General features: G+C 35.8%; 2 protein-coding genes across 14 annotated transcripts in view; one reads left to right on the top strand and one right to left on the bottom strand.

The window, feature by feature from the left end:
- Positions 1–2,847, top strand: part of SLF1 (SMC5-SMC6 complex localization factor 1) — an 80,871-nt gene extending 78,024 nt beyond the window's left edge. Inside the window, exon 21 of the mRNA XM_059416667.1 lies at positions 1,859–2,847. Coding sequence (XP_059272650.1) covers positions 1,859–2,340 — 482 coding nt within the window. The 3' untranslated portion in view covers positions 2,341–2,847. The remainder of the gene's footprint in view (positions 1–1,858) is intronic.
- A 10,031-nt stretch (positions 2,848–12,878) lies between these two features.
- MCTP1 (multiple C2 and transmembrane domain containing 1) overlaps positions 12,879–24,095 on the bottom strand; it is a 527,358-nt gene continuing 516,141 nt past the window's right edge. For all 13 annotated transcript variants that reach the window (XM_059418251.1, XM_059418249.1, XM_059418246.1 and 10 more), the window contains 2 exons: positions 15,967–16,064; positions 12,879–14,947 (listed from right to left, as the gene is read on the bottom strand). In XM_059418251.1, the coding sequence (XP_059274234.1) occupies positions 14,876–14,947; positions 15,967–16,064 (170 nt within the window). In that variant the 3' untranslated portion in view covers positions 12,879–14,875. The remainder of the gene's footprint in view (positions 14,948–15,966; positions 16,065–24,095) is intronic.

Raw genomic sequence — 24,095 nt, forward strand, 5'->3', positions numbered from 1 at the left:
GATTTGTGTTTTAGAAGAGAAACAAAGGGAAAGTGATGACTAGTTTATAACGCAGAAATAAAAATTTGTGTATATTTCCTGTTACTTTTATTTGTCCTGATTTTAACTGGAAATTTAAAATTATTTTCTCCTGTAATTAAAGCTGTTTCATTCTGCATGAAAATAAAATGCAAATTTTCTTTAGCCCTCCCCCACCCCCCCATGTAGATACATATGTGAAAGGTTGTATAGCTTGGTAGCAGAAGCATTTTGGTTATTTATAGTCTTCTCCTGCCCCCTAAAGGCCTTAGTGTGTCTGTTTTCCTGACACCATTTCATAATCAATATATTTTTCAGTTCTTCTACTTTTTTTCATATTATATGTTTACTAAACCATAACATTCTGTCTCCTGTGTTTTTTCTACTCAGTCATGTAGTGACATTTGAAGCCTATATTTGGCCTTGCTTCAAATGATCTAAGCAGTATAAGAGACATTGCTGTATTAAGTCCAACTCTTTAGAGAGTGGGATTATACTGACCAAAGTGAATTTTCCAGGGCTCTTGTTGAAGAACAGTACGTGGGTGAGTACTCACCCACGTACTATTCATTGTCGTAAAAGAAGAAACCTACTTGCAGTTGAATTTAGAGGTCCTTTGGCAACTGTACAGCTTAAGCTTTGCCTTAGTCATATTCTGTTTGGACCTATCAAATCATTTAACATTTAACAGCATTATTATAGTAACTATATCATTCTTATTTGTGAGTTAGTCTTGAAAGAAGTGATTCGGAAGGTTATTTATGTCTCTAAAACTTTTGTTTACTTTCAGTATCTTGTCTATAATTTGTTTTTTTTTGTTTGTTTGTTTTTGTAAGAGGAGTCACTTGGTACAACTTTTTGAAATATAATGAAAAGAGACCTAGTTTTAGAATTTTATTTTTTCCCATAAAATTAAATTACATATTATCAGTCATTGACCTTTTTATATTAAATATATTTTATAAACTAGGCCTTTACATATGTTGCATCAGCTTCATCATTAGGAATTTTTGCACCTATGATGTGTTTTCAGACGGTATCTCTTATGTTGTATAGTAGGATCTTCTGATTATGTCTTCTAGTACAAAAGATCTTAGATCTTTTATAACATCTTTATGGCAGAGTACATAAATAATGACAGGACTTGACAGAGTACTAACATACTGAGTCATTGTTGTTTTGCCCCTCCCATATTATCCTTTACTACCTAGGGGATAAACTCTTCAGTGTTTGCTCTGTATATAAATTAGGTTTAGCTAGGACAGAAAGATGAAATCTAACTTTTGACTCAGAGCAGGTAACATTTAATTTTTTGTAAATCAGTTACATATACTAAAAATTGAACATAAGCGAAGGTTAATGAAGAGTGTGATCTGTGTCTGTGCATGGTTTTATACTCTGTTCTGTTGTAGTCACCTGTTAGCAATGGAAGGAGGTAGTACTTCTTTCCCCTTGGTGAAATAATAAGATACATTTAAGACTTGTATACATAATGAGGAAGAACATATTTTGTTAATATCTTCTGGGAACACTGAAATTCTTATTTCCGCATGACAATTTATGAAGTTTGATATACTTTTTTAAAATTTGTAATTACAGTATTCATTGAACTAAGGCTTGTGTTTTTAGGCAAACCTAATTAGGCATTGACTAGAATTCTGGGGTTTTAGGTGTACCTTTATTAGGCAGTCAATATGTATGGCCAGTTAATTTTGTCAACATGAATTTGTACAAAATATGATTGTAAACAGAGACCTGGGTGCTTTGGAGAAATAGAGAAAACAACTGTTCAGCTGCCAAAATAAAAATGTTTTGACATTGTGCATTTTCTTTTTCACAGGCCCAGTGCTTTTACAGCAGAGGAACTCTAAGGGAGAATTGCCCTTGGATTATGTGGTATCATCTCAAATCAAAGAAGAACTATTTGCTATTACAAAAATAGAAGATACAGTGGAGAACTTTCATGCCCAAGCAGAAAAACATTTTTACCACCAGCAACTTGAATTTGGCTCATTTTTACTTAGTAGAATGTTGCTAAATTTTTGTTCAATTTTTGATTTATCTTCGGAGTTCCTCTTAGCTTTCAAAGGGTTAACTCACCTAAATGAGCTGCTTGTGGCTTGTAAGAATTATAAAGAAACCACCAGTGCTCATACTGACTGGTTATTGGATTTGTATGCCAGAAATATAAAGACATTGCAGATGCTCCCAAATATTCTGAAGGAACTGCCTGATAATTTAAAAGTGTGTCCTGGAGTGCACACTGAAGCCTTATTGGTGACATTGGAAATGATGTGCCGTTCAGTCACAGAGTTTTCATGATGGTGCCAAAAAATATGAGTCAACTTTCTAACATACTTAGCTTGCTTTGTCTTTTCTTATACACTTCATAGCTTATAAACAAATATTAATTTATTTATTGACAGAATTTGTAGCTTTGCTAACTTTCAAAAGCACTTAAAGAACTTCTGCAAACCTATAATGTAGGCTTCTGTCTTTTTCCATGTTGTAGAATTTGACTCAAAAGTAAAAAGAGTTTCATTTGGTATGCACTGCTTTCCTTAATCTTTATTATTTCTTGATCTGAAAGTGATATTTATTTATGTTGTACCTGTAAAACATCTTAATTTAAATATTTTTTGATATCAAAATGTTCTGTCTTCTCTTCCAGGGATTTAAGGTCTTAGAATCATGGCAAGGATATTAATGCAAATGTGCAACTATACGCATGTAGCTCCCGTTTATTCTCTGTAGGCTGTTGGACTAAAATACTTATTTTAGTTTTGTGTGTTTGTAAAATAAACATTTCTAAAATTTACAATAATAACACTCTCTTGGTTTTTAAAGGCAGTGAATGTGCCAAGTTTGACAGTTTGATCCCTTGATCTACTTTAACAGTTCATGTACAAAGTTTATTTCTATTCCATGTAACCACTGTTCTGTAAGCAAAAACATACTGCTACATGGTAAGTTTTGCCAAATATTAAGATATAAGTGGTAACTAAGTAATAGATTTGAGATTATCTAAAATCTTAATGTGTAGTATGAATTTACGTTTCAATTTGCAGGTTTTTTCCCTAACAGTAGTTTATAGTAAAACTAAAAGAAAGGGTATGGATAATAACCACTTTTGAAATTAGAGTTGCTTTCCTAGTGGGAATAAGTTACATTGTGGTACAGCTGGAAAAGAATCATTAAAACTTCCATTTAGCTTTTATGTAACTAAAGTGATGATCTCACAGCAATTAATCTGCTAAAGAAGCACACTTTAGTTTTATCTTGGAAATAGATCTTTTAACAAGATACAAATTCTGAGTGTTTTATTACTGCGTTATAATCTAAACTGAAAACTGCTACATTAGTATATCAGCGCTGAATAAAAATCAAAGTTTTTTTATTTTCCTACTAAGTTTTTATACACACTGTAAGAAATATTAATTGTTTCTAGTTAGCCTTCAAATGTGAAACCCTAAAAGTCTCGGTAATACATACTTAATCCTAAAGAGTATCAGAGAAACCATGATGTAGCAGAAACTATCTAAGGAACTTTAAAATGCTCAGAAAGAGTCAGTAAAGTGTTTCCCAACATGATGAATGAGAACATTTTTATTCTGAACAATAGCCCCTTTACTTCACTTGTGAAGGCATTGAGAATAACGTTTACTAGGTTAACTAATACAAACTTAAAAACATAGTTTTGACATCTAACCGGCACAGTTGTGTCTAACTTCTGATTAACTAAATTATAAGACAGGTTCGTTTCTGAGCTTCTGCTTTCTTACTTGTCAAATGGAAATAACACCAGGTATTATCTGTGCCAGACTTCTTAGCCTGTCACCTTAGTAGCACTTAATAAATGTTGCTTCTTTTCGAATTCTTACCTCCTTTTTTTAGTTATAACAAATTATTTAAGCAAGAGAGTAATTGCTTCTGTTGGCAATAATTCCAAGTTAATAAAATAACCAACAGCATGAGTTAGGGTTTTGCACTGCTAAGAAAAGTAGTTTTCTAAATTAAATGTTCTTAAGGAATATTCATCTAGTTGCAATTAGAATTAATGTTTCATAACTGTTCTATCTGCCAACTTCTACAACTCATGAGTATCAGAGAAGTATTAAACACTTTTTTATTTTCCTACTAAGTTTTTATACACACTGTAAGAAATATTAATTGTTTCTAGTTAGCCTTCAAATGTGAAACCCTAAAAGTAAGAAGTATTAAACACTAAAAAATGCCATTGAGGTCCCTGCCTATTTTAGTAAGTTGTCATTGTAGTTCTGCATTTATTCAAAAGTGCCACTTAGCAAGCAGATTACTCTGTTCTGTGTCCTAGTTAACAATAGCAATATACGTCCATGAATTTAAACAAATGTATATGAAATTTAAACCTTCAGTGAGAAACTTCTTTTTTCTAATAGTATTGCCTAAGTTTTATTTTAGAAAATATAATAATTGCTTCAGATTGCTTAGAGGTAGGGGAAATGGAAATATTAATAAATAAAATTCATAGGCTTTTTGAGTCCTGGCTTTTAGTTGTAAACGGCTCAGAGTTCCAGCAACTGAACGCAAGACTGAGTTATGCTATTCTTTCTTGTATTTTGCTAGATTTCATATCTGTAGTTCAATAGATCTGGCTTTTTTAAAAAGCCCAGCAAGGCCTTTATTACAAATGTAAATAAAGGCTGGAATAAGATTTCTGAGCTGTTAAGATGCAGCTTTCCACATATGTAATCCGTAGAAATATTGGGAATATAAAAGATTTTAGAATTTTTACTGGCAGCTCCTTAGGAAGGGTCTTTTCAAAGTTAAGAGTTTTCTAGCTTGATATTAGCTTTCCTATGGAGAATAAAGTGGCCCATTTATATACATTTTCTGTCATTTCCTTAATACCAAGATGACCAGGAAAACATTCTTCCTTGTATAAATAAAATGTGAAATCAGTGTTTTTATTGTTTCTTGAACTCCTACTATATTCCAGGTGGTGTGCTGACAGGCTGATAACGATAAAAGGGAAAGCTTACAGTCTAGGAAGGTAAATTAGATCGAAATATTGTTACTTTTTCCTCTGTATAGGCTATTGAAAAAAAATTCAGTTTTATGTGTTTCTAAAATTTATAGTAATAATTGGTTTTCTGTTTTAGTTTTTAAATGTGAATATTAAACAGATCTAATAGTTTACTTCTTTGATCTTTATGATTTTCGCAATTGTGTTTCAGAGAGAATAGAATACAGGGTTTGCCGTCTTTGCAAACTAATAGCATTCCCAGGTAGATACAAATGCCTTAATGCTAGGATACTTTATATAAATGCCAGGAAGCATTTGCCATTTTTGTCTATGCTGTTACAGAGAGTTAAATGAATACCTTCACATGAAAACACTGTTGCTGGAATGTGCAATCCATATGCCTTTACACACCTTTCCAGTTATGAACTTGATGAGAGCCTGTCACTGTTGCTCCTGAAGCAGTAGGAAGGGGTCATCTTTGAGTGACATGAGGCACTCTTTCCCTCAGGCATTTATCACGTAGCTTCCACACCAATCGCACCTCCTGCTGACGTGGAGCTTGCAAAGTTCTGAATGATAATTGTTTTTATAACAAATGTGGATTGAGTTAGAAAGGTCAGCAATGGCATTATTGGAATTAGTCTGTGCCTGGTGTTGTCAAAACTGCAGACATCAGTTCCATGGAAACATGGAATGGTTAACTCTTTCCTGTAAATCAAATTATGTTATCAAAAAATTCACCTTGTAGGTTGGAAGGAATTGTGGGAGGAGGATATATTCTGACAATTATTTCCTCTGATACAGAATTAGAAGTTACTGGGCTAACTTAATGAGAAAATGTTGTGGTATTGTTTTTGCTTGGTTCCAAAGCCTATATCTTTCAAGGTATTGCAAATTTTACAAAAAGCAGACCTTTTCAGATGAAATAAAAGATAATTTTAACATCATCGATCACTAGATTTTTTAAAAAGTATTTCCTCTTAATAAATGCTAGGTTTCATATAGTGCTTTCCAGTTTATGAAAGCCTCAAGCAACAAAGACTTATAAACATGAATTTATGTGAATTGTTAGGGGGAAATAGATTAAATTACTTGAAAAAGAGGCTTCTTAACATTTTCCAATCACAAATCCAAATGATTCACTTTTAGGGGAGTTGGCTATTTGGGAGTACTTTGTGTGATAAGCAAAATGATAATTTGTATATTTGATATATGAGTATTTTCCAGTATCTTACATATTTGAATTCATTACTATAAGCCTTTTTATAAGTATAGATATGTAGTTTTTGTTATGAATTCATTTAAACTGTGTTAAAAAAAGAAAAACCTAAACTATAACTCCTAGTACTAGATAGAAGTGATTTTTTTTTTCATAATACTATCTTTGTACTGTTAGATATATATTTATGTTTTTCTTTTTAAAGCAAATATTGTGAACTTCTCTGGATTTTTTTAGACCACTTCCTGAATTAAGATCCAATAGTATTAAATCAGTAAAGTAACCAACAAATTGCTTTTGAAAGAATTTTAAACAACAAAACAACATTGTTTTGTTGTTATAAAAACAATACTTCTAATAAAACAAGTATATAGTATTATTTATATATGTAATTTGTAATATATAATATTGCCCTTAACATAGACCAAAAAATAAAAGTTCCTTATTCAAGCATTTACAATTAGCCTTCTTCAGTTAGAATTGAAACAAGTATTTCCACCAATTTTTACTTTAATTATGGTCCCCAAATCTTTTTAGAATAGTAAACCCAGATTTGGTTAATCTGATCTTCCTCTCAAAAGCAGCTGAATTGGAGCAAATGAAAATTTATGCGTAGTGGGTGTTAAACATTAATAGAGAATGGCTAACTACTCTTTGGAACATAGGATTTAGTTCTACTGAAGAAAGGAAGTTTTTTAAAAATTTGCTTAGCAATTCCAGTAGGTTAAGTTTCACTGAACAGAAAATCTGGAATCCAACTTTGAATTTACACCTATTATACTATCATTTATCTTAATAGTAGATGAACTAAAATTCCAATGATTCTCCATTTTTCTGTCCTCGAAATAGTCATGTTGAAAAAATCATTAATCTTAAAGTGGTGACAGATAAAAAGAACTTAGTTTGTTGTCAGTACTTCTCAAAGGTTAGGTCAGCAATGGTTTATGTCATGATGCTGATAAATTTTTCTAATGATCAGAATGGTTTGATTTATAATAGTTTTTTCTTTTTGTTTTAGCGAATATGTATCTTTGGTATCTGACTTCATCCCAAAGATGCATTTCTGTTTCGCATTGTTTTTTGTTTTTCCTACATAGAGATGAAATTACAGAGCAATAAATAATACTCAGTATAATTAAAATGAAACCTTACAAGCAGAATTACAAAGTTGAAAACTGGGCAAAGGGCTGAGGGGGAAAATGGTTAGGAGTCATTCTAGTCTAAAAAATCAAGAGGTTATTAATAGATTGATTGAAAAAAGTTAATGAAAGTATACAAATCAGACAAAAGGCATATAGGCAGCTTCTCTACTCTCACAAATAAACTTTTTGAAAGTTTTGTATAATGTTCAATAAACCAAATGGTTGAGATAATTGTTTTATGGAAGGTTTTTTAGTTGAAACTCAATCAAAAAGAAGAATAAAAATAGCGGTTTTACTGGTATTTTCAGAAATAAACTATCGGACCAGCAGTATTCAGTCCTTTCCTCAAGGTTAAGCAAATCTAGTTTCCTTCCCCGTGACTTTAGTTCCCTTACTCGTCCTTTCAAATAATGTGTAAGTTCATACAAAGTCATGTTATTGGAGGAAATGGGCTTAAGAAGTGAAGAGCCATTTATAAAAAGTGGTTAGAGTGGGTTTCCCAAAGCTATTTTTCTTGACTAATTTTAGTTCTTTTTTAAAAAATGGGATGTAATTAAAACTTACTTCAAATATAATTACATGGTGGAAAAAATTACAGGTAAATACATTGCTAATAGTGATGTATTTATGATAGAATTTTGAAGAGTCACTTCTCCAAGTTTTTCTGTAACATGATTTTTATTTATAATGCCAGTAACTCTTATTTTTGAAAGTAGTGCTCTTAAGATAAATGCGAATCAAGTCTTGAAAATTTTCTAAAGCTCTTATTTAAACTGACATATAACTGGACTTTTAAAATGTAAAGTACATTTTAAAATATGCCATTTTTCTTCAGGGAAGGTTGTAATTAAACACAGTACCATCTAATGCGGATCTCTAAAAAAAATATATACCTGCACTATATGCCCCCTCCTTTAAGAGTGAATCTGGCCCATCCTTTTACTGGCAGGCTGCTTCAGTCCTCTTTTTAACCGCTTTCCAACTAGTGTGTAACCGTGTTGGGGTCATTCCTCTAGGAAGATTCTTCAATTACCAAAGATGAAACTTCCTCCATGTAATTATCATGGGGAGTCATGAAAACATAGCTTCACTCTTGGCCTTTTCTCATTTCAGAAGTATTCGTAGAACCTAAAGAATTTGTCTGATTTTTTTTTTTTTTCAGATTCGACACCAAAATGCAGGGAGAACACTCAGATTGAATGAAGGCTACATTTGAATCTATTTGAAGAGAGGTTGCTTCTGTGTTACCAAAAGTTTTTTTCTTAAATCATCACAGACCTGGAAAAAATTCCTTTTTTTTTTTTTTTTAGATAATATAATTTTTATTTTTTATTTTTTATAAACATATATTTTTATCCCCAGGGGTACAGGTCTGTGAATCACCAGGTTGCTGGGGGAGGGGGTTTGGGAAAAATTCCCTTTTTTACTATTGATTTTATTATTTGCAGCACTATGGCAGATACAGGCAGTTGGTTGTTCACTGAGAGAATTCTGAGTTAAAGTGTCTTTGCCATTGTTCTCCAGAGCATATTATTTGGCACCTCTTCTGTGAAGGCCAGGAAAATGGTTTCTTTTAAGGTATTGTTTTAAGGAGTATAATTGAAATAGAATATTTTAACAATGATTTTATATAAACTCATTGGATACCAGTAATGTAACTACAGTACACTAGGGTATATCACATTAATGTGTCTGAGGGGGGAGGATTTCTCACCTGCTTCTTGGGGGGTTGTCACAGTTATGGGAGATCATGGAGTATCAGGTACTTCTGTGTTCTCTGCATTAACATCATAGTGCCACAAGAATGGTGTGTACCTGCTACCCCACCCCAGGAGAGTTGGTGTGCCTGACTCCTGGTTATCAAGTGCCAGATGTTTTGTGTTGACCCCCCCCCAAAAAAGGTTTTCTCTATTATATCCGAAGATGCATTTTTTTTTTTCTAATCCTACAGGGAAATTTTTAAAGTAATGTTCAACTTCAAACAAATAAAACGGACCACCACATTGATCTATTTTAAAAGTAGTTTTTCAAACATAAGAAGTATTTGACTTTTCCCAGTGGTTCCCAGGTGCTTCAAAGACCCTGCTGTAAATTTGCTAGTTCTGTATGTTAACAGAATCTGCTGTGTAAGAGTTCCAGATCAAAGGTAAGGGGTAAGAATACCATTGTGTAAGATCCAGTCAGAACTTGAGTTAGTTGCCTCCCGTGTTACATAAGTCAACAGAAACACATACATTATCCCTCTGTATAATAGATAATAGACACTTAAGTCTTGATCAGAGTTTTTCAAGAGTTTATTAGTTCTTGACAGAAGTAAACTATTTTCCATGATTTCACTATTATAGTTTATACACAGATTTGGGCTTATAATTGTCATCATCATTGCTATACAAAGGAGGGATGTTTTGAGGGAATTATGTCAACTTGAGTTGTAAGGTTTCTAATAAAGCCAAGAAGTGGTACCCTTCCTCTCAGCTCCCTTCTGTAGCCCAGCTGCCTCTCTAATTACTGTTGACTTGTCGCAGGTGGGTCTCCTGTGATCAAGAGCTGGTAAGAGTGGTTGGGGCCAAGTGTGCTCCTTTCTTTATGCAGTCGGCGTTTCCCCTAAACTTTTTACTATTTGAATTCCAGCAAAATAAAATGTTGCCTTGTGCCATTGTGAAGCTTGTCTTTGATAGGAACTGGAACTGAGCCTATCCTGCTGTCTTGCCACAGTAGCAGTAACAAGCCAGGTCTTAGGATCTCTTCCTCCTGAGAAGATGTGCTTTGCAGGTTTCTTCACTGACTCAGGTTGGTCGCTCCTTTTCTCTTGAAGGAGCACAGGAAAATCTTCAACATGGGAGAATTATGTTGCATGTTTACTTTTGCTATAGACTGAGAAAACTTTGGCAAAGCTACTTACCTATTTCTGTTTTTAATACAAATAAAGCTTTCAGCTTAATATAATCATGCTATTAATTCCCTAGAAACAGCAGTGCCTCTGTTTTTTTTTTTTTAATGGAGTTTTATAATTGTTCAGTAACGTGTGGAGACACAAGCATCATATTAAAAAAAAAAAAAAAAAAAACCTGTCTACAAAAATACAGCTTGTGCATTTGAGGGAGCACTTCTTTGTTATTAATTTAGAATGTGAAAAAAGGAAGATCTCAATAAATTAAAACTCATTTGAGACCATTTATGTATTTGTTACACTTCTTTTGGTTCTTAGCACAAATCCCCTAGGGAAAGTGTTTGCATAATCATTACCTTCCAGCAAACCTTTCACAGTGGTGTTAGCTTTGGCGGCATGTGACCACTTTGTACATTTACTGTTTGGGGAGTTTTTTGCATAGGATTCTTATATAATGAGACATTTTGTTTAGTGTTTCTTAAATCTCTAGACTCAGCTGATATAAATTCTACGATGTGACTGCCACTGTACAAACATAGAAACTAAGGCATAAGATCTAACATTTTCACCCCAAAAAAGGTTTTATGTTTTTTCTTTCAGTGAGTTACACCAGTCATCCCAGGGAAGGGAAGTATAATTGCAAGGAATGACACTGTTGTAAGTATTCATTACATTTTTTATGTGGTTTTAATTCATACTTGACTGAACAGTTAGAAAAGGCTGATTCTGGATACTCTAATCAAACAAATGAATTGGCATCTGTACACATACACATACTCACACTCGACATTTAAAATCCCAGAATTTAAATAAGCATTCCTTTAACAATACCTGAAGCTTTTGCAAGAAGTTTAATGGTCGATCTCTTTACTTGATTTTCTGGAACATCAATTGCCTGATAGTACAGCTTTTTTATTTGCTTTTGATGATGAGTACAAAACTCAGAAATATTGAGGTACATTTAATGTACCACGTAGTGCATAAACTGAAATTAAAGCCTCCGAATAAGACTAGTTAACACAAAATTAGATCACTTACAGCATTACGGGCATTTGGATATTAAGATCAAAGTGGGAAAAAAAAAGTTCCCATGGTCCCTGAATAAGAGAGCTTACTACCGAATTTTTTTTCACTTTTATATATAGAATAAAATTCTTAAATAGTGTAGAGAGCCTACTCTTGACTCTGGGAAACAGTTGCAGAGGGGAGGTGGGTGGGTATTAAGGAGGGCATGTGATGTGATGAACACTGGCTTATACGCAGCCAATGAATCAATGAATACTACATCAAAAACTAATGATGTACTACTATATGTTGGCTAATTGAATTTAAATTTAAAAAATTTTTGGGGCGCCTGGGTGGCTCAGTGGGTTAAGCCGCTGCCTTCGGCTCAGGTCATGATCTCAGGGTCATGGGATCGAGCCCCACATCGGGCTCTCTGCTCAGCAGGGAGCCTGCTTCCTCCTCTCTCTCTCTGCCTACCTCTCTGCCTACTTGTGATCTCTCTCTGTCAAATAAATAAATAAAAAATCTTAAAAAAAAAAAAATAAAATAAAAAATTTTTAAATTATAAATTTAATAAATTGAGCTACTCAGAAAAAATAGAATAAAATTCTATAAAAGATACTTTCAAAAACCTATTGATTAAATTTTGTTACTATACTTTAGCTCCAAATTTGATTTTAATATACTGTCACTAGTTGAATCACTGCCTGTGACAGGGCAAGTCTTATAATAGTAATAGGTATTCAATAAATGTGTCACAAAGCAAAGTCATTTTAAAACAAGTCTTTCAGTTTGGGGGTCCTGGCTGGCTCATTCGGTGGAGCATGAGACTCTTGATCCTAGCGTTGGGAGTTCAAGCCTTACTTAAGACATGGAGAGCACTTAATTTTTTTCTTTTTTTAATCTTTCAGTTCAGATTATCCTAGTATTTAGTATGGTTCATATATAATTTGAAATCCATATAGCATCTGTCAGCTTGAATCTGTGGAACAGTACCAAAATGAGCAAGTATTATGTGTTTTTTTGGTAAATGAAAAGTTTAAAATATGCCTTTCTTAAGAATTACCACAATTAATAATGACCTTTAGTGAATTTACTCACTGAAAGACAATGAGGAATATATTTAATAGTTGACAACATTACCAGATTTAGCAGTCTCACACCTATTTGGAGTGACATCGAATCTCATAAAGATCTCTTAAAATATTTAAATGGAAAATCGTTGAAAACTAAATCAAGGTAAACAGCTTTCAAAAGGCAAAACTATACCTTTGTGAAAAGGGAAAAGAGTTAAAATTTTATTAGACGGTTTCTTCTTTTCAGCCTGTGAATATAGTTTTTAAAACAGCAAGGATTCCTCTGAATATTATATCATGCCTCAAGATAGTTCTTAATCTTCTATCAACATCATTGCATGCTCACTCCTTCGAAAGTAGTCCCTTTCATATGATAGTCAAGGTTTCAGAAAAGGCTTTTTTTTTGTCCAAACCAAACCTAATCTCTCAAGTATCATTTATAAGAATATACAAACAATCCTCCAGCAAGTCTCTCTCAAACCACCCCCCCCAAATAAAGGAAAGGAAAAGAAAGGAGTACTAATTATACTTAGAAAAGATTTTTTTTTATTTAATGCAGTGAATGTAGAGTCAACATTACCACTGAATTTAACATCTGAAAGTTGGTAGAATGAAACAAAAATTAGGCATCTGTTAATGGTTACTATGCACTAGGTAGATCTGAGGTTGTACAATATCAGGCTTGTAGACATTTGAGTAGACACTGTCAGCACGGAACGTAAATCTCACACAAGGTATAATCAAAAGGTATTTCAAACAAATTATCCCATCAATAAACTTTCTCTGGTAACATCAGCTTCATGAAGTATTATGTCTAAGCCACAAACAGTGATGGTATGCAGATAGAAGCATGTCATTATAAACACGGTGAGCTAAATAGAGCATATTGAGGTCAAACCCTTTCTGTAGAAAGGGAATTTAATTGACATTCTCTTTCAAGCATAGTGTATAAACAGATCAAAATAGTTCTATCATAAGAAATAGTATTTAACAACGTTGCTTTAAAATAAAAATACTTTAAAAATTAGCTTTGATGAGATTAAATTTATTTTTAAAGTCTCTTCCTTTAGAGTGAAATATATATTTCTGGCTTCTGGCTTTTCTATGTTTTTCCATCATAACCCCCCCCTTCACCCCTTCCCAGTCTATTAATAAAGTAGTGCAAAACATTTTCTACAGCATTTTCAGCCAAGCTTAATCCCCTACCCAGTCAGGGAAGTAAAACATTCTTACCAAATTATTTCTCTCTCCAGAGGTATACTCCCTTGATTTATCAGGGAGCCAGGTACAAAAACTACCATAAGTCTTGGGAATGCAATTTTTAAGTATAGATTCTCTGGTAAGTAGTGAAACATTTTTTTAAAGGCAAACTCTCCCCTCCCCATAAGCAGTTTTCTGTTTTTTGGTTTTTGGTTTTTTTTTTTTTTTTTTTTTTTTTAAGCAAATTAGGTTTCATGCATTCATTTTATCAAGAATGATTAGTTTTTCTATAAATGAATGTAATGAAACACTGGCATATCACTTAGCACACTAGCATTCTTTACATTAAAATTCACACTAACAAAAATCATACTATGCATTAAAGCATTTCAATAATCTATGAGAAAGAAGATACTTTTTTGTGTATGTGATAACACTTGAGTATTAAGTATTTTTAGATGCACAGAGACACCAAAAGCAACACGGATTTAGTTTGCTAGTATTCTTGACAACTGAACGGGGTTGCTAACTTGCTAACTCGGTACAAATTAAAGAAGTGGTAGGTATAAAAATTCAGATAGGCAATCATTTATAAACTTGGCAGTATTTATGTGTAATCCTGTGGAGATTTTAAGGTTTTAGATGGAATGATAGAAGGTTTGAAAGTTTTCTTTGTAGAGTGTGGAAGATTATCCTGACAGAGTGAATGTACCTTCACTCATTAGCTTAAAATAAGCCGAGTCATATCTCAGTAATTTGCACAGGAATGAAAGTCAGAATCTGAAGTCAGCATCTATGTTAAATTGAAATGCATCTGTTCCATAATTCAGATTTTGGGATTCCCCCTTCCCTTTTGAAATGTATAAAACATAGAAAACTGTAATGGATTACTTTTCAGATAAAAAATAGTTACATAAAAAAAAACTTTAAAAATCAAATTGACATTTACATTTTATGTAGATTTAATCAGAGCACAGCTGAGCATTTAATGTAATATTCTAGTGCTTCTATTCGTAATTAGAGAAGTACATATCTCCCAGTGTTACCATTCTTCTGTTTGTTGTTCCAGTGTGTTATAATATTATCCGCAGCCAACAAGGCTTTCACACAGCAACAGCTAAACCTTTATCAAATTGAGTCTGTACAATGGAAGTATATTTTCAAAGACATATGCCTTTGTACACTATTTACAAACTCTCTCGATCATGATAAAAAGGCAAAATAAATAAAAAGCAGGAAGAAAGGAAATGCTGCTGAGGCTGAAGGCTTTTTCTTTTATCTTCCCAAACAGATGCTGGGCTCCTTAGTGCTGGGAGCTGGCTAGCCAAGATTGTTTTTCTTCCTTTTACATGGACTGTGAGAAGGATCTGGTTTCAGTTCTTGGTATTGCACCTGTTTAAACAGAGTTCAGAGAAAGACTGGTCAGGTGGTCACTTTCTGGCAAAGGAAGGAAAAGCAAAGGAATGAGAGACTGCTTGGAGGCAGGGGTGGGAAGAGCACTCAACCCTGGAAGGTCTATGGGATCTGCAGCTGGGATGCAGAAAACAATAGAATGATAGAGCAGGGAAATCCTGCCAGAAATTACGTGAGAGCACTGCTGTGAACATTGGTAATAGGCTGCCTCTTCACGGTCAGTAACACATTAGATTAAAAGCAAAACCATCTTAATTTTGAAAGGCTGAATAATGGTTCTTTGCAATTTACTGTTTGTTTAGTTTAGGCTTAATCTCCCTCCAGCCTATTCTCACGTTGGATACCAAATCAAAAATTCAGCTGAAACAAAGGAAGAAAGGTATTGCTCCAACATAGTGTCAAGATTTTGATAAAAATATTGCTCATTTATAAAGAGAATGGCTGATGACTAGTGGGCAAAAGTAGTTAACCTCAAAGAATTTTGAAAGACTGAGATGTGCCCCAATCTTGAAAATGCAGTTACTCTCCACCCCTAACGGTCTCCAAAAGCTGCATTTTTAAAATTCACTTATTTCTTGCAAATTATGCTAAGAAGTGTTTCTTTGTTTGTTTGTTTGTTTGTTTGTTTTTCAGATGTTCACTGGCACCTTTTGCTTTCATCATCTATATTCCCCTTTCCTCTCATCAGGTAATGATGTCTTCCCTTCACAAATCAGGTGAACCTCCCTTGGAGGAAAATTGCCCCTATGAGCTCTGGTAGGTTCTTGATGCAACCCTCTTTCATTCTCCATTCCCCATGCTTTATAAAAGTTCTTCTTGGGTAACACCCCAAGTGGGCTAAATGCCTGAAAGGCAAAATCTGCTACGGCTTTAAACTTTAAGTAGCTTAACTTTTTAACTTTAACTGTCTCTTCTAAAACCTTTGAAATTAAAAGGATAAAAAGTGAAAACCCAATTCCATCCTATGTTAAATAAGAGTAATAGTGAAACCTACATACCACTTGTACATCTGAAGGGACTCTGGAAAGGAAGTCAAGTAGTTCATTGTTATCAATTGCATATGGACTCCGAAGCTTTTTTGTAAATTTATTGATGCCTGAAAAAGTGATCGGTCAAAACATTATTGAAACTCCAGAGTTAGGAATTACAAAAATCACATATATTTCCATATGTTGCAGTGATTCGAAGATCTAGATTAGGCTGCTCTTCAGTCTCCACTGAATGAACCAATACCCTCTGTTTCCTCCCTCTCCCCTTTCCTGTGTTTCTCTCTCTCCTTTCCTTTGTCCCCTTCCTTACTCCATCCCAACTCAAGGGCAGCTCTAGCTTTCTCTCTGTACTTCAGTGGTGCTTCCCATAGGAAAGGCTTGGATGCACATACAAACAAACCTGGCAAGGATGTACATACAAGGTTGTGTCTGGCTTTGCCACTCAGTGTCATATTACTTAGAAGACTTGCTTTAGTATTTCATCTGTGATGAAACTTCTCAAGGCAAAAAGTCTGACTTACTGGTTTTCTCTTTTTCAAAAGAGAAACGGGTTCTGGTTTTTTGGAGTGGGGGGAGGTGTTAATGTTATGCAAACCGAATGTTTAGAAGACAGCTGTCCTTGTGGGGTATTTTTGTTTTTTTAATGACCTGAAGTGAGAAAGAGTTTACTACCACCTTTAAAGAAAAACAAACAAACAAAAAAAACAGCTTTAAAGATGGTGACGCAAGAGGATCCTGAACTCTCCTCCCACATATCTGGTGCTCAGGGAAGTCTCACTCTGAAGCAGGTAGGAGAGGCTGGGACCTAAACTCAGCATCACCCTTACTCCCTGTGTGGCAACCAGGGTCCGGAGGGAACTCAAAAGCTGAAGCTTCTTGAGTGAAGGGTTTGAGCCCCACATCAGGCAGCCCCAGCTTTTAACACATGCACCTATGAGGGGACTCTCCAAAATATCCACCTTTGAAAAGCAATGGGGCTCAGGTCCACGAGACCCGCAAGGATATGGTGATCTGAAAAATGGTTCTTAAAGGACTTGTGTGCTTGGCGTCACCCCAGGACCCAACATAGAAACAGTTAATTGAGGGTTACCGGGACTTCAGGAGAGACTCATTTGCTTGTCTTGGAACATTAGCCTGAGGGGTGGGCCGCTGGTTAGACATACCTACAAGGGACTGCCGGGGTACTCTCTGGAGCCAGAGACTGGGGTGCCATCTCTGCACTTTCCCTCTGCCTTGCTCCAGCTGGTGGATGCTATCTCCACATGCTCCCTGTGCCACATTCCACAGATGGTCAGCATCTCCCCGAGGGGAGACTTGACATGTGTATGGTACCCCAATTTTATGTCTGGTTTTACATCTAGGAGGTGGCTCAACAGGGCAAGGTAGGAAGATCTTGAGCTCACCTCCTCCCATGTATACACCAAATCTGCAGCTACCTATGGAACAATTCCCTCTGAGACAGACTTGAAAACTGGCTGAGTGACTTCACATCAGAGAAACAAGCAAAAGGCCAATGGAAGTGAGTAGGAGAGGCTGTGACAAAAGCTCATTATAAATCCTACCCCAGCAAAGGCAACCCACGATTACAATGTAACTCACAAACACGGAGCTTCTTTCTGAAGAGCAGCAGGTTATACCCTCCATTAGGCATCCCAGCTTTTAAGTCCTGCACCTGAGAGGTGAGCTGGCTTTGAAAATCATGACATAAAGAGCTGTAGTGAACTGAAACATGGCTCAGAGGGCTCAAGTGAAGACTCACTTTCCCGAGAGTACAGCACAGAAGCAGCCATTAGAAAAGCACCCAGACTTTAGCAAATGAATCTCTTTCATATACCCTTAAAGCTTCAGCTGGAGGGGCCGGGGCCTACTGGGATACTCTGCTCCCTCTATCTGCCTTGTAAAGCTGGTGGGTGCCATTTTTACCCTCCAGCTGGCAGGCACCAGCTTCATGCTGTCCTTCTGCCATGCTTCAGAGCACCAACTTTTTCTGGAGGGGAGCTTTTACGTACATCTAGTGCTTTGGTTTTTGTGGCTGCCAGCAAAGGGACACCCCTTGATTGCTGGGCTCAGCAGGCCAGGGCTGCTTCCATTCCTGAGTTGTGTGGGACTCTAACACTCAGACCATTCTTGGCAGACTGTCATCCCCAGGACACTGTACAGATAGCAGACTGTTAGACACCCCCACTCTTTCTGAGAAAGAAGCCGATTTGCTTATGGAGGAGCTTTGAGCTGCTGCTTAACCCTCTGGTCTGGCACATTTTAAGAGTTTATAGGCTTCTCAGAGAACAGAGTCCGCTAGATGCAGTCTTTGCACTCTCTGCCTCACTATAGCTTTTAAATATCTCCCAGTATGGAGCTTCTGTCCTTATTTGATACCCCTGACTTTTGTAGCTGCTGCTGGGGGACACCGGTGTATCACCTGGCTGTGGTGGCTAACGTGGTTATGCTCACAGGTCCCACAGGACTGTAACCAAAGCAAAAAGAGTTTTTAAACAGCCACAACCCTGAGGACATAGCTAGAGGCAACAGACTCAGATGCTCAGCCTTTGTCACAAACCCCTAAGCTTACCATCCCAGTTCCTGCCTAAGGGGCAGGCTTCTAATTAAACACACATGTAAGGGCTGACTGTAGACTTCTCCAGAAACCTTGGTGAGCAGGCTCTATGCCATGCTCTGGAACAGCAGTCTCTCTCAGAGGGGAGGTTTTACATATCCCTGGTGCCCTGGTTTTTATAGCTGCCACTGAGGGAGTAGCCCTTGATCTCCGAGCTCTTGTATTTCTGGGTCCCACACGACTGATAACAGTTACAGAGAGAGTTTTTGGAAGGCTGCCACCCCCAGGGCACTGCACAGACATTAGGCTAAAACACATCCACAGTCTGTGAAAGAGACCTATTAGATTGTCCTGGAGCTTCAAGCCTGCATGGCAAGCTTCAAGTCTGGCACACATTTAGAGGCATAGGAAAGTGCTCTGGGGAAATGTATGCTGTGGGATACCATCGTTACACCACACTGGCATCTCCTTGAAAAGAACGTAGATACTCATGAGGAGCCCCCCAAATATAACTACTAATTACTACAGTAATTAGTTAAGGAATTCATAAGATTAAAATATGTTAAATGTAACCTCAAAAACAGAATATGGGGGGTGAAGAGTTAAAATGTAGAGCTTTAGAACACAACCAGAGTTACATTGTTAACAACTTAAAATGGACTATTACAAGTTCTAATATGTAAGCCTCCTGGTAACTGCAAGGCAAAAACCTAATCTAGATACACAAAAGATAATAAAGCAGTCAAAGCACACCAGCGAGGAAAGTCATCAAATCACAAAAGAAGAAAGGAACACAGGAACTACAAAACAGAAAACATTAACAAAATGCCAATAGGTACCTACCTATCAGTAATTAGTTTAAATAAGATAGATTCTCTAGTCAAAAGTATCAGATGGCTGAATGTATAAAAAAGCAAGACCTATCCACCTGTCTGTCTATACTGTCTAGAAGAGATGCACTTCAGATGCAAAGACACACAGACTGAAAGTGAAGGAATGGAAAAACCTACTCCATGCATATGAAAACTAAAAGCAAGCTTGAGTAGGTAGCTATGCTTACATTGGACAAACAAAAACTGTAATAAGAGACTAAGAAAGGTATTACATAATGATAAAGGGGCCAACCCAGCAAAAGGATGTAATATTTTATAATATTTATACAGCCAACACAGGAACACCTGAAATATTAAAAGACACAAAGGGAGAAATAGCAATATAATACTAGAGTACTTTAAAACTTCACATCACCACCTAGATCATCAAGGCAGAAAACCAATAAGGAAACATCAGCCTTAAATGACATGTTAGACCATATGGACCTAACAGACATTGATAGAACATTCTATCCAAAAGCAGGAGACTATAAATTCTTTCCCAAGTGCACATAGAACATTCTCTAGGACAGGGGCACCTGGGTGGCTCAGTGGGTTAAGCCTCTGCCTTTAGCTGAAGTCATGATCTCAGGGTCCTGGGATCAAGCCCTGCATGGGGCTCTCTGCTCAACAGGTAACCTGCTTCCCCCTCTATCTCTGCCTGCTGCTCTGCCCACTTGTGATCTCTCTCTCTCTCTCTGTCAAATAAATAAAATCTTTAAAACAAAAACAAAAGCATTCTCTAGGACAGCTCATATGTGAAGCCACAAAATAGGTCTCAATAAAGAAGACTGAAATCATATCCTACATCTTTTCAACACAATGGAAGGAATCTAGAAATCAATTACAAGAAGAAAACTGGAAAATGCACTAGTCTGGGGAGACTGAATAACATGCTACTAAAACCAATGCATTAATGAAGAAATAAAAGAATACCTTGAGAAAAATGAAAACAGAAATACAACTTACCAATATGTATGGAGTACAACCAAAGCAGTTCTATAAGGTAACTTTATACTAATAAATGCCTACCTCGATGAAAAAAAAGTCAACCTAACTTTTTATTTCAAAGAACTAAAAAAGGAACAATAAACAAAACCCAAAGTTATAGAAGGAACAGAATAATAAAGTTCAGAGCTGATTCGTAGGAAAAAAATGAGTAAATGGCAAACCTTTAGATAGAGACTTGCCGAGAAAAAAAGATTCAAATAAAATCAGAACTGAAAGAGAGGATATGATAAACCTGAAACCACAGAAGTGTAAAGGATCCTAAGAGACTAATATGAACAATTACATGCCAACGAATGGAAACCTAAAAGAAATGGTTAAGTTACTAGATATATACAATCTCCTAAGACTGAATCATGAAGAAATAGAAAATTTCTATTCAGACTGATTACCAGGAAGGCAGCTGAATCAGTAATCAAAAACCTCCCAACAAACACGACCAGACAGCTTCACTGGTGAATTCTACCAAACACTCAAAGAAGAGCAATTTTTCATACTCTTCCAAAAACTAGAAGAGGAGGGAACATTTCCAAACTCATTTTATGAGGCCAGCATTACTCTCTTTCCAAAACTAGACAAGGACACCACACACACACAGACACACACAAATACAAGCCAATATCTCCAACAGAAGTGAAAAAATCCTCAACAAAATATTAGTAAACTGCATTGAATAATTAAAAGTCTTGTTCACCACAATTAATTTAGATTTATTCCAGGGATGCAAGGATGGTACATCATTTGCAAATCAATCAGTGTGATAACACCATGTTACGAAAATGAAGGATAAAAATCAGATGATCATCTCAATAGATGCAGAAAAGCATTTGACAAAATTCAACATCCACTGATGATAAAAACGCTCCACAAAGTGGATACATAGGGAACATACCTCAATATAATAAAGGCCATATATGACAGCCCATAGCTAACATCATACTTGGTGGTGAAAAGCTGAAGGCTTTTAACATAAGTTCAGCAACAAGATAAGTATGTCCACTCTCACCATTTTTATTCAACAGAGTCCTGGAATTCCTAGCCTGAGCAATCAGGCAAGAGAAAGAAATAAAAACACAGAAATTGGAAAGAAAAATGGAATATGTGCAAATGACATGTTACATGTAGAAAAGTCTAAAGATTATACACACATACACAAAGGAATGAGTGAATTCAGTGAAGCTTCAGGATTTGAGGGAAGAGGTAATGGAGAAGATTGGAGAGGATATCACCTATGGTTGACCTGGTTGCTGAACTCTGACAATTGGTGGCTTCTCACACTTTGGGTTTTGAAATATATATTCTGCCCACAGTTCCCACAGTGGAAATTGCTCCAAGGATGTAGCCTTGAAAGAGTAAGGTGTTATTAAGAGCAGCTGAACAGTTTATGGGACTGAGCCCAGTTAATTATTCTATGTAAACTTTTGGATTTTGGTGGGCAGAGGTGGAGATTTACTTGCCTGTAGCCACCCAAAACAAGCCTCATAAGTGAGTTCCCTTGTATATTAAATCTGCCACCTACCAGTCTGAAATGGTCTGCCTCTTTCTTCAGTCTATGCACTTTTTGTTTGAGGGCCAATTTGCAAACCAAGGATACAAAATCAATAAAAATCTTTTTTTGTTTCTATACATTAATAATGAGCTATCAGAGAAATTAAGAACAGTACCATTCATAATCGAATAAAAAAATACCTATGAATAAATTTAAAGAAGGAAGTGAAAGACCTATACACTGAAAACTGTTAAGACATAAAGAAATTAAAGACAACACACATAAATGGGAAAATAGTCCATGTTCATGAATAGGAAGAATCATGTTAAAATGTTTCATACTGCCCAAAAGTAGCCTACAGATGCAATGCAATCCTTACCAAAATTTCAATGGCATTTTTCACAGGAGTAGAGCAAACCAACCTAAAATTTATGTGGAACCACAGATGATCCCAAACAACCAAAGCAATCTTGAGAAAGAACCACAAAGCCAGAGGCATTACATTCCCTGTTATCACAGTATGATACTGGCATTAAAAACAGACACATGGATCAATGGAACAGAATAGAAAGTGTGGAAGTAAACCCACACATATATGATCAATAAATTTATGACAAAATAAGACTATACAATGGAGGAAGAACAATGTCATAAGTGGTGTTGGAAAACTGGACAACCACATGCAAAAGAATGAAAATGGACTACTACCTCATATCCAAAAATTAACTCAAAATGGATTAGAGATTTGAATGTAAGACCAGAAGCCATAAAACTACCAAGAAGAAAATAAAGGCAGTAAGCTTCCTGACATTGGTCTTGGCAACATTTCAGATTTGACTCCAAAAAGCAAAAACAAGAAAAGTAAAAATAAACAAGACCATATCCTACTAAAAACCTTCTGCACAGCAAAGCAAACCATCAATAAGATGAAAAGCAGCCTGCTGAATGGGAGACGATATTTGCAAATCTTACCTCTGCTGTGGGCTAATATCCAAAATACATAAAGAACAATACAACTCACTAGCAAAAACAAAAACACAATCCACTTAAACAGGCAGAGGATCTAAATAGACATTTTTCCAAGTAAGACCTACGGATGGCCACACGGGATGTGAAAAGATGCTCAACATCACTAATTATCAGGGGACTGCAAATCAAGAACACTTTGAGATATCACCTCACACCTGTTAGAATAGCTGTTATCAAAAAGGCAAGGAATACAAGTATTGGCAGACATGTAGAGAAATGGAAATGCTCTTCCACTATTGGTGAAAATGTAACCTGGTGCACTATGACAAACAATGGACAGTCCTAAATAAAAGAAAAATGGAACTGCCCTATGTTCTTGCAATTCCTTTTCTGGATATTTATCCAAAGAAAAGAAAAACACAAACTCAAAAATACACTTTCCTGGCCCATGCCCACTGCAGCACTGTTTCTAATAGTCCAGACACAGAAACAACCTCGGCGTCCACTGACACATGAGTGGATAAAGGAACTAGGGTGTATATATATATACAGTGGGCTGGCAACCATAAAAAGCAAGGAAATCTTGCCATTTGCAACAGCATAGGTGGGCCTTGAGAGCATTACGCTAACTGTAATGAGTCTAAGACAAACACCTGAAGACCTTACTTGTGTGTGGAATTTAAAAAAAATAATAAGCCAATCTCATAGATCCAGATTGGTAGTTACCAGGGGCTGGTGGTGGGACGATGGAAGGATGGGGGAGAACGGGTGAGAGCTACACATCTTCAGCTACAAAAGAAGTGATGAGATGTAATGTGCAGCATGAGTCTAGTTAATAATATTACATTGCATTTCCTAAAGTTGCTAAGAGAGTAGATCTTAAAAAGTTCTCACAGTGGGGGCAGGGGGCCGGGTAGGGGCATGAAATGTTTCCATTTCTACAGCTCTGGCATTGAGATTTTCAGGAAGCAATTTCCTTTTAAATTACACAAAATTTAAATGGAATGCTTGCAAAAGATGCTGTGATTGATTTACTTAGATCACTTTTGGGATAGAACAGTCAAGAACCATTACAGATGAGCCATCTACCCATACTAAATTATTCAACAGTTAATCCTCTATAGTACCTGAAGAGTACATGTGGTTGAAGGATAACTGCAGGTGAAATTAGAGCTATTATAGAACCAAAAAACCTTAATGAGCTAGAAATGTCAAAACAATGTATAAAAAACCAGAAGTACCTATT

The sequence above is a fragment of the Mustela nigripes genome, chromosome 12 (assembly GCF_022355385.1).
Source record: "Mustela nigripes isolate SB6536 chromosome 12, MUSNIG.SB6536, whole genome shotgun sequence".
NCBI lineage: Eukaryota > Metazoa > Chordata > Mammalia > Carnivora > Mustelidae > Mustela > Mustela nigripes.